This window comes from Megalopta genalis, chromosome 4, assembly GCF_051020955.1.
Source record: "Megalopta genalis isolate 19385.01 chromosome 4, iyMegGena1_principal, whole genome shotgun sequence".
In the NCBI taxonomy this organism is placed as follows: Eukaryota; Metazoa; Arthropoda; class Insecta; order Hymenoptera; family Halictidae; genus Megalopta; species Megalopta genalis.
In genome coordinates this window covers 6,718,963-6,733,722 of record NC_135016.1, presented here as the reverse complement: position 1 = coordinate 6,733,722, position 14,760 = coordinate 6,718,963, and the positions used below count along the sequence as shown (strand labels likewise).

The window sequence follows — 14,760 nt, the reverse complement described above, 5'->3', positions numbered from 1 at the left end:
TTTAGCAGATGATTAATCTTTATGGGCCGCGGCCGCGCGTTTCGTTGGGCCCTGTGAAAGGGCCTCGACGTCGATGTAATTGATGCCGTGTCGAACGTGAATGGGAAAACCCCGGAACGCGGTGTAAGCGTCCGCGAATGGTGCTCCGGAACGAAATTGCTCGTAAATTCCGTGACGAAGAATCTTTTATCTCTTAATGTTCTCTCCCGCCCATCCCTCGTCGCGCTTGGCACTGTTACAAGATAAGGAACGCCCGGCCCTCTTCTTAATCTCCACTTTTTCACCTCGTTCGGCTCCGCTGCCAGCTGATTCTGTGTAGCTCTGACTTACATCCGGAACATGCCGTTCAATTTCTCTAGCGCCGGTGCGCTGCTGAATTCAATGAAAAGCACTAACCTGAAGTAACAACTGCGACCGAATTCAATTATTGCAACAGCGTTGGAAGAACTTCGTGGATTTGTCATTTAACTCGTTCCGCTGGAAATGCTGGGACGTCGGTATGCAAATGTGACGAAAGGACTGCGGATTTTATGCGTTTAGGACAGAAACGCATAGGTCAAGTAGGAAAATGGATAAACGTTAGAGAAATTTAAGGGTATCGTTACATTAACTTCAAGTGATTACAATTATTAAAAAGGAAATAGTATTTTCATCTAACTTATATTTCCGACAATTTTTATTTCGCACAAAGAGATCCGCTGTATAGTGTTAAGAAACAATAGAATACATCATTTAGTAATCGGACATATCGCACGAGTCGACCATGGTCAGACAAGAAATGTAATTTGATCATTAATCAAACAAGCAGTACCGAATGTTAATCAGTCCATTTTTAACCAAATGAGTAGCACCGAAAGGCACAAACAAATTCAAACACAGTAGAATATGTTCGCCAATGATCAAATAATCCATGTGAGTTTACCATGATAAGACAAGTAGAGTATGTCAGTTATTAGTCGAACAATGAGCATAGATCGATCATTATGCACGCTGTACAAGAATTATATTTTCAATCAAATAAATATTATACAAAAGCAGGTTATCAGGAACAGTAGAACTGATTCGTCAATGGTCAGACTAGTAGTATAACTCTGTTATAGTTAGAGAAGTAGTACGATTCGATCATAATTAGACAAGTAGTACGACTCTGCCATAGTCGAACAAATAGTACGATTTTATCATAAACAGACAAGTAGTACGATTCTATCATACTCAAACAAGTAGAACAATTCTGCCATAGTCGAACAAATAGTACGATTTTATCATAATCAGACAAGTAGTGCAATTCTATCGTAATCGAACAAGTAGTACAATTCCATCCTAGTCGAACAAGTAGTACGAGTCTACCATAGTCAGAAAAGTAGCCGAGACCCTCGGTTAGCCTCTGAAAAAGGTATAATTAGGAATAATAAGGAAACTAGGAAAAATGTCTCTAATTGAGATTCATGAAAGCATTCAACACACTTCTCTGCGATTTCTCAATTCCCGAAACTGTCGCGGAAGCAAATGGAAGCACAATTCACGTTTGTTGATCTAGAAGAGCGCGGATATGCCCGAAGCTGCAGTAAAATTCTCGATTACTCACAGCGCTGTAGAGAAGGTGATACAGAGGATTGGAAGACCGTTCCAGTGGCTGCGCCAGGCCATACATTTTCGTTATCCCGGTGGTCGAAAGGGTGTTGCGGTTACACGCGGACCGGAGACACCGGGCGGTCGGTGTTCGACAGTTTTCACGTGCCACCGCCCCCAATTTTTCTTCCGTGTTCCAGTCACCGAGCCATCCGACCGGTTCGCCGATTGTAACCGGAGCCGAGGCTTGGACAGCTGTTGGAAACTCTGCTCGGAGTAGCCGCGAAAGTTTTCCCGAGTAGGGCGATTGGTTTCCGTCTGAAAACAGCTTTCAGACACCAATTACCGGTCCGCTCGGCGCAGTCGGACGGTGGTCGCCCGACCGACAACTGGATCTCGCGTCAGGGCACTGCTCCTTCAGGAGTTCCGCGGCCGGTATCCTGAATTAGCGGACGTTCGGCTGCCCGGCCATTGTCTGTCGTCGGGAGCACCTGGAGCAAGCACCTCGTCGTTGTACAGTCCGGGCAACGACGACGACGACGTGGCAGATGTCGTTCCATCAATTATCTGTCAGACACGCGCGACCGATTTCATTTTTCAAGTGGACGTCGACTTCGAGACATCTGCTCTTGAAGGGTGTAGATTTCGTTCCCCGATTTTTCCCTCGAGGATCGAGACTCCAGGTTCAACTCCGTTCCTTGACATTACCTTTGTGCGCGCGCGTGTGTGCTTTAAAGACGAAAATGTAGTGACATATTTCTCGCGTTCGTTCTAGCTGTTATCGAGACATATAATCGCCAATAAACTAGAATTAAATGTGCTGCGACACATTGGACTTTCTCGTCTCATAAGTGTGTCATGCTGTAAAATAAGTTAGAAACACGTTATGCGTACAATTCTCAGTCGTTCGTGAATCCCTTATCAGAAAAGTAGTGCGAACTGGTTATTAGTCAAGCAAGGGATATAGGTCGACCAATAATCGGGCAAGTGGTCGACGATTTGTATTTCTAATTAAATAAGTGACATAAGAAACGATGTAAGTTCAGTAGAATAGGTTCACCGATTATCAGACAAGTGGTATGAATCCATCACGATCAGACAAGTGGTATGAATCCATCACGATCAGAAAAGTAGTACAGTTCTGCGATACTCAGGCAAGTAGCAGTCATGATCTAGTACGATTCTGTCACAGACAAACAAGTAATACGATTCCATCATGGTCAGACAAGTAGAAAAATTATGTCATAGTCAGACCAGTGGAACGATTCCGCAACAGTCAGACAAGTAGTACGATTCTGCAACAATCAGGCAATTAGTACGATTCTGCAACAGTCAGACAAGTGTTACGATTCCATCATTGTCAGACAAGTAGAAAGACTATGCCATAATCAGACTAGTAGTACGAATCTGCTAGAATCAGACAAACGATTGTCTCTTATCTCAGACGCAGTATAACCACCACTCGGATAAGGAAAATGTATTTGTCCCAAGTAAAATATGTCTGCAGATAAATTCGACTCTATTCCAGGCAAAACCAACGCGCTGATTTCCGTGCCATTTTTTAGCCGCTGAATTACGCCTCCGAGTAGAACGTTCAAGTTTCTAACGAAGTTATTTTGTTCTTCCAGGCTCGAAGCACGAAGCACGTCGGAACGATGTGAGAGGACTATATGGGTGAACACCAACCTGGCAAGGAATACTCGACGAAATCACGAACACGTGGCGAGACGTGAAGCGGGGTGAGTGCCACGCTGACATTGAAATATCGTTGTATATTCTCGCGACACCCGTTACGTTTCCGTCGTCGTCGTCGTCGTCGTGCCCACTCCGCCCCCTCCCGCGCCGTTTCCACGGAATAAAACGTCGTGCACCGAATCCGCAAAGACAGATCTTAGACGCGGTACATTAGCCTCTCTTGTACGGTTTCCCGCTAAGAAATTGGATTTTGAGACGCCACCTGGTCAGGGATTACCGGTTGCTGAAGGCCCCAGGCCCGAAGATAAACGGCCACGGCATTCGGATAAATAAAATTCCCCGGAAGCCCGGGCGAGCCTTGAATTTCCAGGTTCGGCCAGTTCCGGGGGTGTATTGAGTTTCGTCTCACGTATCCCAGACGGGAAGCCACTGGATGACGAATAAAGATAGCAAAGGGTTCCGTCGCCAGCGTTCGACGGATAAAAAACTTCTCTCTTTCTCCGCTGTCTCCCCGTGTCTCTGCCACGGACGACTCTCTCTCGGATAATGTGGAAGCGGATGAGCCGCGGCGGAACGCAACGATGTTTATACGTCGAAGCGCGGCTGAATCGCTGTCAGTCAAATTGACGTTTCCGACGCACGGAACCTCCGAAACGCCGACGTGATCGAAGAATGTGTTATGCGGCCGGGTGCACGGTGCAGTGCTACGTTTGGAACGAAAGGTTCCGCCGGCATTTGAGACCGTTTGTTGAGCAGAACGTGAATAATTTCTGTCTCGAGCTGCTCCGCAACATTCCCGGCTAACCGAAATGTCCCGACTCCGATTCCGATCGCGGGACGACTGCACGGGTAATGCATTTCTAAAACAATGCCTGACGTTTCCTGCTCTCGGAGCTTCGAGGCCGGAATAACAAAAACTGGATTACAAATGCACGCGAAGCTGGGACGAGGTGACGCAGGGGACGCAGGTCTGCGTACGATCATTTACAGTATCCGGTGAAAGTCCTGCCGCTGTTCCGTACAAACGGAATAAGGATAATCCTCGACTGAATTAGGGTAACTGAAGCGCAATGCCGCCGGTGGCATGGAACGAGACCCGACTGTCTGCTCGGACCAGACAATTAGAAAATCCGGTTAATTAACAAGTGAAATAGGAGCCCTCCTAGTCAGGCTGATACAGTCGAATCCTCGCATGATTGCGGAAGCGAATCCTTGCAGAATAGGAGAGCCAGACGAGAAGACACCTGGCTCGATAAGTGGAACAAGTCGTCGTTGGTCGGACGAGATTATCGCCGAAGCTGTCGAATGTTTTACCTTACCTTCTGCCATTTTATCCGGCTCGACAGCCAATTTGTCGATACGATTTCCCTTCTTCTTTCAAAAATGAATTAATTCGTTATTATTAAAAAATAACAACTCTCCTTTCTTGGTTCGTTAAGTACTCGACTTTCGTCACTTTTCACGAACGATCTTCGTGAAATGTAAATGTACAAAAGGAAATTTTTTACGAAAGATAAAACCTTTACAAAACTGCAGACAGTCGCTCGGAGATCATATTCAACGGGAATACGTTATAATTTACGGAAAAATAGAAATACAGCGAGATTGAAAGTGTTCGCTGATTCGTGGATCTTCTGAAATACTGTTAGCATAAAAGAGACAACGATGCGGCATTCGATTGTTTGTCATAAACACGGTAACTGTTTTTAACAGTTAAAGAGGCTGCAGTTACAATGTATTCTGCTTTGGTCGTAGACGACGCGGAGCATTACATTTCAGTTACATCGCCGTATATTGCCGTTACGCATCACGGTGTTTACTCACTTTTCTTGCTCGCCGTATTTCCCGGCGTTGCAGCGGCATTTTGGCAGACGGCGGTCGCAAAAAGAACACGCGAACCTGCCAACAATGCGACCGCGGGAGCACGGATGGCTGGTTCTTCTCGAGGCGGGGCCCGAAAGCCGCAATTTTATTTGCAATTGCGGCTCACGAATTTGCTTTGAAAGTATCCGCAAACTCGCTCGACAGAGAGGCGACGGAGCGAGGCGCTTGGCGGAGATTAGAACGCCGCGACGAGACGTGCCGCGGTGGAGAGCGAGCGGTCCGCTCGATCTAGCCGTCACAAAAGGATCGAGAAAAAGAGTGAACAGAGAGAGAGAGAGAGAGAAAGAGAGAGAACGAGAGAGAGAAAGAAAGAGTTGGAAAGAGTAGATACCGGAATCGACGGAAAGAACGCGGCGAGGCCAAGCCCATTGGAAAATAGAACGAGACAAAGCGATCGCTCGGCGTCGGCCGCGATTCGATGCTTTCTGGCTTTCGGGCGGCGTCAAAGGACGAAAATTGAACCGCAGGAAGCTGGGACCGCGATCCAGAAAAGTTTCGTGATCGCCGGCGTGTGGAATTCCTCGCGGGAAGGGGTGAGAGAGACGATGCTACGGTGGAAACGGGAAAATAAGGCGAAGGAAACGGGATCCTGCGGGAGATCGGTCCCCCGATGGAACCACGGTTCGCGATTCGAAATAGAAACGTCGATACAAGCATTCAATTAAGCGTCCCCGCTAGCTTATTTCCGATCTGCTATCGATGATCGAGACCGGCCCGAGTGGGGAGCCACTCCTTTCTTCGTTGATGAAAGAACAGCGTAATAGAACATCGTGCTCGTCCGCGAAGCGAAACGTCAATAGCCGGTTCCACCGTGGCCAACTCGATGATCGGTACCCGGAAATTTTCTATTTGTGTTTTGAGGCTATTACCGATGATTGAAGGGATAAAAGGAAGCTCTCCCTCTCCCTCTCTCTGTCTCTTTCTCTCTGTTTCTCTCTCGACTGGCCCGGGCTTCGGCTCGCAGACTAGAGTAATAGAGACGGTTCCGTTCCACGAAGGAACGCCTCGATCACGTTTCAACAAATTAAATGATCGTAGCTCGTGCTCGGGCATACCCGAGGAGCAGTTTCATCCCTTTGCCGGGCCGGAATGGAGCGGACGGGACAAAGGGAAGCCGCTCGAACAATGTGACTGGCTCATTAACAAACCGCCGCGGCGGACCTGTTCACGGATAATGAAACTTTTCGTTAGTGTCACGTTTAATGATCCCGTACGACCGACTAACGGTCCGCGTGTAGTCCGGCGGACCTGTTCGCATCGGGAATCACAGGTACAAACGAGCCCGCGAGAAAGTAAAAACGATCCGCAGACTTTTTATGGATCCGAGCGGTGCCCGAACTATTTTTCAACTTTGCCGAACTCTCGGCTGTTCAAAGAACTTTTTTTCGGAATGGAACTACCGTGATCGTGAAGAGGGAAGTCTCCTCTTTCCGACGAGCCGAAAAACATGGATCTGCGTTCTCTTTTTTGGTGGCATTTTATCGCCGCTCGAATGAAACCCGCGATGTCGGTAGTTGCATGGCCGACGAAATTCGAATCGGTTCGTTGACAGTAGAATTTACCGAACCAGTTGCAAGATGATTTGATGCTTTCTTTTATATTTTTTAACGTTTTAAAAATGTTTCTGTGACATATTTTTAGATGATCTTCTTCGGTCAAGCGTATATTATAACAGGAATTACAAGCGAGAAAATCCAATCTTGTCATTATTGTCTCTCGCCCAATGCATGAATACTTAATAAAATCGTGAAATTTTCAGAAATCGTGGAATACTTTCCGTTGAAGAAACTTCTAAGCTTTAATATTATACAAACAAATTTATCGTAATTTTTCATTGAACGCGCTTTCAAATAAATCTTAAGTCGTGATATATCTGCTTTGAACGTAGAAATTATAATCGGATACGAAATGGCATGGCAAGACATCTGTAGATGCATAATAAAACTACTGTACAAGTTTTTGTGTGAAACGGCTGTGATATAAATTTTTCACACGGTAGAAAGATTTAGGTGTTCGTTTATTGGATCTATCGCTTTGTCACCGGTCTGACCAGTTTGCCTCTTGAATCACTTGTTTCTCTACTCGTGAACCTAGAAAATTCAGCGTAGAATTACAATAAATTCTCCCGAATTGTAAACAGAAGCTCGTAAACAAAACTGGACAATTTCGGAAGAGGAAATGCGATTATTCAAACCTTGTACCTCGTTTTTACAATTATCGACAATTCGTCCTCTCCCCAAATTGTCCATTTTTGTTTGCATGCTGAAGGAAAATTAGGGAGAATTTACTGCTATTCTCTCGTCATTTGCCATCTCAGCATCAGCGTTTCCAGCCGCTCTAACTGAATTCTAGGGAACAAGGGCCCTCGGAACGACAACATACGTCGAACACTGATAAGCTTATCGCGTTACAGAGCCTCCGGTTGAATATTTCCTCTCGTCTGCGCCAGAAATGAAAAGTTCCCATCCCCCGCGGAATTAACATCGAGACCGCAACGAGTGACACACGCGACGGCAAGCACGCCGCTTCGCAACACCTGTATCTTCCCTTTCCGTGCAATTTAGCATCGACCCAGACACCATCCACGTTAAAAGGGCGCACACGTTGCCGCGGGACCCGGGTCCCGGGACAGAGTTGTGCGGCATCCGCGTGAGACCCGCGTGCACGGGTCGGTATGCGTTTTAATTAAATTTTCACAACAACAACGGCGGCCCGAGTGCTCGTCTCACTCGTAATGCCGCGCGCACACGTGCGCCAACGACGGCGTACGCTACGTAAAAGTAGGCGCGCACCTGTCCTTACGCGAGCCGGCTAATAACTGCTTCACCTTTGTGCTCGCACGCCACCCTCAGGAAGAGAGTATTAACAACACTGTTGCGCCGTTTCCCCGCGGTTACGCTTAGTGGGCGGCGTGCATGATTAATTTTCCGGACGCGGACGAAACATCAGGCGCCTAAAACACGGTTAAAGGGGGCGTTTTTCCCTTCTCGGCGTCGCGGCCGTCGCGCCGCGCGCGAACATTGCAATTTTTATAGATAAAATGTTACGCTGCTTTCGGAATGTTGTATCGTTCTCTCGCGAGAGAACGGTGGACGATTTTTTAACGTTGAAAGACCAGCGACATTTTTCTGACGGTTGTGAAATTTTGTGCTCGCAGAAGTTATGCTTTCTATTGGAAAAATATCGAATCGAGTGCTTTTTTTAGCAACTTTGCAAAACGAAATATTGTTGGAAAGCGAAACAACTTTTTGCTTTGCACTGGTATCTTTTCCTGGATATTATGAAACGCAGGAACATCGGAAAATGAGGCGAAAGGATATCTATGCACAGCTTTGTCAATACAGTCTAAGTAGAATAAGTATACCATGAGTCAGACACTCGAAATAAACTCTTCCATTAGCTTCTTCTATTGAAAATTGAGTGACCAGTGACTGAAATAAAGTGTCCAGTAAAATAAAGCGTCAAGTGACTGGACACTTTATCTGTATTTTTGTTAAAAATATCGTTATTTAATTTTTTGAGTAATATTATCATAAGTAGCGCACAATTTTACTATTAACTGTAACTTCATACATTCCTAAATAGCTAGCAATGATAACTGGTAGCAATTATTTGATGCGACTTTTTTTAAAAAAATATATATATACATGTAGTATAACATTCAATAAAAAAAATACGCGAAACTATCAACGCGCGAACACTCAATCAAATCGACAAATTTATACAGATTGACACGTACAAGAGATCCGTACGCGTGTAATAGTAAATTACTATATTAAATGTCGATGTGAAAAGTGCATAATAATCGTTGTTTTTTCATGTTCATTTATTCATTGCGAGTGATCATGCTACGGACCACAAAATACTTGCAGCTAAACAGAAATCGAATCGGATTTGGTAGATGAAACAAAAGGATATCTCTGAACATTTTCGCCGATATAAAGGAAGTGGTATAAGTACACGAAGCGTCAGACACGCGTATCTCTCGTCGACGCGACGCACGGTGGCTGCCGCCAGACAATCATGCAGGGTCGATATACGTCGCTCTCTCCGTACAAGTGAAATAAGTCTGTTTGTAGTCAGACAGGTAAGATGGGATTCGTACCTAGTTAGAACAGTAGATTAGAGTTCCTAGCTAGTCAGCCGAATAGGACAAGGATTCGTATCTCGTCAAACAAGCGGAACACCCGCGATGGGTGTGGCGCGGAAACTTAATTATAAGTGAAATGAGACGGTGGCGTGTCAGACAGTCTCTTCCAGCTCACTAAAGTTTCAAACTTAATTGTATGGAGAGTCGTCGAATTCCCGAGAGGCCAGTGGTTCCTATAAATCTGGAAAACGGTTATTTGAGTTCCTCGGCTTCCGAAAAACGCTTCTCGTTCGCCTCCGCTTGGCTGCCCGCAATGCCGGGGAGAGGGTGAGAGGGGGGATTGTTCGATAGCGAAGTCTCTGTTGCGCGTCTTTACCCGAGCACTGTTAATAATAGTTCCAGTTTCCCTGGAAATTTCGAACAATACAGTGCTATAAGTCAGACTCGACAGAAGTTAGAGTGATCCGTTGAATGATAGAGCACCTTGCAGTCCCTTGCAGTGCACTTTTAATTGCCAAAATAAATCAGATCTATTGTCACGGATGTCTTGCAGATGCCTTTTATAACAATTCGTCGGTTTCATTCAGTGTTCATTAATTCATTCATCATTATTTTATAGGAAGGATTTGAAATCGCATTACTTTTTTCGCTAACAATCTTAACACTTTGACTTCTGCCATATGGAATTATTTACTCAGATTAGGGAATTAATTTTTACGCTAATCTATTATAATTCAATATTGTATTGAAATGACATTATTGGACAGAACTTTCAGATAGACCTAATAGAATTATAGAATATTATAGAATACAATGTTCTAATGTAAGAATACAAATTACTCCCAATTGCACAGTGAACCGTCAAACGAATTTACTCATATAATTCCACGAGAGAATTGATCGTAAACGCTGTAAGTCGATAAAGAAAAGCAGAATTTCATTCTCTCCGTTTGTCATAGTCTTGCTCGAGGCTCGTTGGACTTCTTGCTTACCGTTTCCGGGAAACTTTCGCAAGCCATACTTATGCGAACACATTAATGACCGCGTGTTTGACGTTGATTAAGCGGGCGCCGTTAAAGGATTTCCGTCAGCCCCAGTAACAGGGGTTGTTACTCAGTGTAGCTGATACATTTTACAGCGGCTCATGAATCAGGCAATAATCCCAAGTTTTTCGGGTTGCAGCGTTGAGCCTGCTGTGCGTAAAAAAATTCTCCGGAAGCGGAACGATGCTGGAGGCGCCGCCCGGAAGTCGCGAGGACCTCGTGGAAGCAGCAAGAACACCATGCACGCCCACAGGTGAGTGCGTCATGAAGTTTATACGAAGATTTACGGGGATCTGTTAATGTAACGAGGCCGGTGCACGCGCGACACGGCCGAACAAATGCCGTTAACGAGCGGGCATTGCGCTTCTAAATAAGTCAGCCGCGCGGCTCCGGAAAGTCGAATGTCACACCGGCGACGTTTAATTTTGCTCCGGTCGGCCACGGGAAAACTGAGATATCGAGCGTGTTTATCGTAAAGTTTAAATGGAGATCTAGTGTCCCTGGTAAGCCCGGCGAGCTGGGTGATCCCGGCGAACGGACCCCGGTAGTTTCAGCCTCGTAAATCCCGCCGATAAATAATGAAAACGACGAAAACTCCTGTGTAACCCGACGACCGACCGCTGCTCGAACTTACTTCACGCGGCGAAATTTAACAACGCGTGGCCGCGACTGTCGCACACGCGAAACTGTACGCGTTTCCTTCCTTGACACCTGCACGTTCTCTGTGGAAAAGTTACTGTTCGGTCTCAAGCGGAACAGAACGTTCCTCGGGCGGAATCAAAGTTGGGCGTTATTCGGATTGTTTCGAATATTTCATTCGAATCGTTCGTTGTTCGTCGTAAATTGTTCTGTGTATTCGAATGATTCATTATTCGAATGATTCATTAGTCGAATGATTCATTATTCGAATGATTCTTTATTCGAATGATTCATTATTCGAATGATTTTTTATTCGAATAATTCATTATTCGAATAATTCCTTATTCGAATGATTCATTATTCGAATAATTCCTTATTCGAATGAGTCTTTATTCGAATAATTCTTTATTCGAATGATTCATTATTCAAATGATTCTTCATTCGAATGATTCATTATTCGAATAATTCCTTATTCGAATGATTCATTATTCGAATAATTCCTTATTCGAATGATTCATTATTCGAATAATTCTTTTTTCGAATAATTCTTTATTCGAATAATTCCTTTTCTGAATAATTCTTTACTCGAATAATTCAGTGTTCGAATACTTCTTTATTCGAATAATTCAGTGTCCGAATAATTCGGAAAAGTAATACGTAAGAAATAAATCGATAAACTATGAAAAAACACTTGATATTCTATCATTTTTATACGAATCAATTATTTTCCATACGAATTCCTGTACGATTGAATTCTCATTCGAATAAAATCTTATTCGGCGAAATGAAATTCGCGACACCGCGACATTTGACATGCGGTTCTCTATTTGGCGACGCGACAATTAGCGCGGCAAGTAGCGGATTTTAGCGAAATCTCTCGAATCGAAATGTCGCGGCGACCATTCCCGCGAAACGTAAAAAGCTCCATGCATAGGGATGTCGTCGGAACGAGAGTGCCGGCGAAATTGATGGTACATGCCCGAAACAGGGTGAATTTACATGAAAAAATAAGTCGAAAATGCGGTGGCGAAATTTTCTCGCAGCTCGCTGCCGACGTTCGAAAAAATACAATTTGAATTCCGCCCGGCCGCGCGTGCTATTGAATACGGGCCCCGCCGACGCGGCTGTTCATTACGCATCGTTTCTACTTACTACAAAGCCCGAACAACGGAGCGCGCGCGCCCGATTCGTTTTCATAGTCAATTTATTCGTAATTTAAGCTTCGGGAAACGGTACTTTTTGCGTCAGCTTCCGCGGCATCGAAAAATATGTCAATTAACGGACCAACGAGCGCCGCGCTGCCGCTACAAAGAAACCAATGCGAAATGTTATGAAAATATTTCTGTTTTATCAGGGAATAAAAGGCGCGTCGCAAAATCTATTTCCACCGGGTAATCGGAAACGATCATCATGGAAAATATTCGCAGAATCTTCGAAATTGTGTCTGAAAAGAATTCACCAATAAAACTGAGAGTCGTCGTAAACATCTTCAATTATATATAAACGTACTTGCAAAAATGTTCCGCCGTCCGAGGATCAATTCGGTTGACTTCAAGTTTCGAACAAAAAAAATAGCGAAAAAAACAACAGCATTAATTCCAATCGATTTCTACCGCGAACTGTTGTGCAACGAATAGTCAGACCGAGAATTTCGATGAAGTCGGACCAAATTTCGGAGTGTGACGCTGTCGGTGGCAGCCTGACTAAATATTTCGGTATGGCGGCGGCACTGGTTATTTTAAGGGACAACAGGTGTCGATATTCCGCGGGGATATTTTTCGGATTACCGTGTTCCCCAGGCTGTCGTCAGCGCGTTTCATTAAAACGGCTGCCAGCACCGGGGGCCATTCGCAGGTGCGAAAAAGCAAATCATCGGCCGGCCGGCATCAATCACCGTGATTCCGCCGGCGAGAGACCGTGGTCCGATTTTACACGGACTCGAACTACTCGGCTCCTTTATCCGGGCGACGCGAGGCGACGCGACGCGCCGGGGACAAAGCGGAATCGGAAAGGGAAGGAGACGCTGGGAACGATCGATCGATCGGACGCCGATTCCCCTCTGCTTCCTGCGAGCATCATTACCGCCGCAGGTCTGCCTGTAACGGAGCCAATGGGCTCTAAAGCGCTTTTTATCTCAATAAAGCGCCGGTGTCCCGTGATGATTGACGGTCTGACTTTGTGGCGCGTCAGCCGCGGGACAGCTGCTTTTTGTCGTCGCCGTGAACGGGGGCCGGCCTCTATTTTATTCCGCGCGGTGGCGACCGCTTCATCGGCCTCCCATCGATTTTTCATCGTAATTAAGTAATTTGCTTCTTAGCAAGTGAACGAGGGGGGAACCGGCCGGGAATCTGAACGCCGCTGATACGGCTTCCGGGATGACTTTGAAATTCTTTTAATCAAGAGGATCGTGTTCTCGCGGTGCTCCGGGTGGAGCGGTATGATCCTTATAAATTAGTGGAACTTCGGGGACGAACGCGGAAGTTGTTTGGTTCTGGGCAAGAAAGAAAGTAGGAAGGGTCAATTATCAAGGCCCGCAGGGCTCGAGGGATTATTATAATTAGTTTACCGAACCTCTCCCGACGTGCTTTGACGAGGCTGACTCGCGATGGAGATCTCTGGTAATAATCTCTTCAGCGCGAACGACATTCCGTTCCTTCAGATCCGAATAAAATCCTGTTCTTGGCAATGTTAGGGTCTAAATCTACCGAGTCGGTCGATATCACTCGTTTCACATTTTTCTTTGTTTCAAAGTTGTCGAGATTGTGAAAACACTTTCATGGAAAATGTCTGAGCGAATTTCTTAATCGAAGAATATGTTGTAAAAATGCCGGCGGATCTAAATAGATACAGTGTTTTCGTCGTTGCAAATTAACACGTGTTAGTGATAATATTTAGTCATTATTGGCAGGTTTCGCGTCTTTTTCTTCTGCCAAATTATTACAATCGAAGAGCTTCGAACCGTCGTAACTGCATAGAGAAACGAGCTTGCATTGCAAGGAATCGTAATTGTTGTTAGTAATAGCGCTCGGGGCTCGTGAAATTGTAACGAATAGCCCCGCGTAACGTAGTTAACTAGGGCCAATCATTAGTCGGACATGAAACTCACCGCTGGCTGCAAGTTTCATCGTCCTGAACTTCAAATATGAATTCTGTTTGAATGGGCCGCAGACAAATGTTTGTTGAACACCACACCGCGATTAACTGCTACGGTGATTAATGTCAGTGGAAATGGCCAGAAATGGTCAGACGGGCCCGGCCAGGTTGTATCAAAGCGTACGCGCGCCGCATAAGCATTCCGACTAATGCACTTCGGTACGTGTCCCCGCGAACGAGAACTCGCGCCGCCGAATTGCTGCTGTGCTTTTTTACATTACAAATATCACCGACGATTCTTTCATCGACGCTTACATTCCGGCTTTCCTCGAATTCGCGACTCCTCTGTTACAATAGAAGCACGTGTACTCCGGAATCGCGCTCGCTCGGATTTTTCCTAGCGAACTCGAAAAACTCCGCCTCCTCGCAATTTTCCCGGGCGAAATTGCAACGTTGCACTTTGTATACGTATATGTCTATATATATATAGCTCTTGTAAATTGACAGAAAGGTGCTGCCGGTGCTAACCGGAAGTCGAGCCGCGACGAACGGCGCGGCGTTGATCGGCTTGTTTAATCACCGGCGGAGGAGCCGGTATCGAGAATGCCGACAGTAATTGACACCACTTTCACGGCTAAACCGCTTTCCAATTTTCTCCTTATTTTCACGACATAATAACTTACCGAGGTTGACAGAGTTTAGACGCAAGGGCGGGCGGCGGCGGCGGCGGGTCGGGGGTGTGCAGGT

General features: G+C 45.6%; 1 protein-coding gene across 1 annotated transcript in view; it reads left to right on the top strand.

Moving 5' to 3' along the window:
* Positions 1-14,760, top strand: part of LOC117223720 (uncharacterized) — a 210,402-nt gene that overhangs the window by 151,352 nt on the left and 44,290 nt on the right. Inside the window, exons 3-4 of the mRNA XM_033476173.2 lie at positions 3,198-3,308; positions 10,421-10,534. Coding sequence (XP_033332064.1) covers positions 10,465-10,534 — 70 coding nt within the window. The 5' untranslated portion in view covers positions 3,198-3,308; positions 10,421-10,464. The remainder of the gene's footprint in view (positions 1-3,197; positions 3,309-10,420; positions 10,535-14,760) is intronic.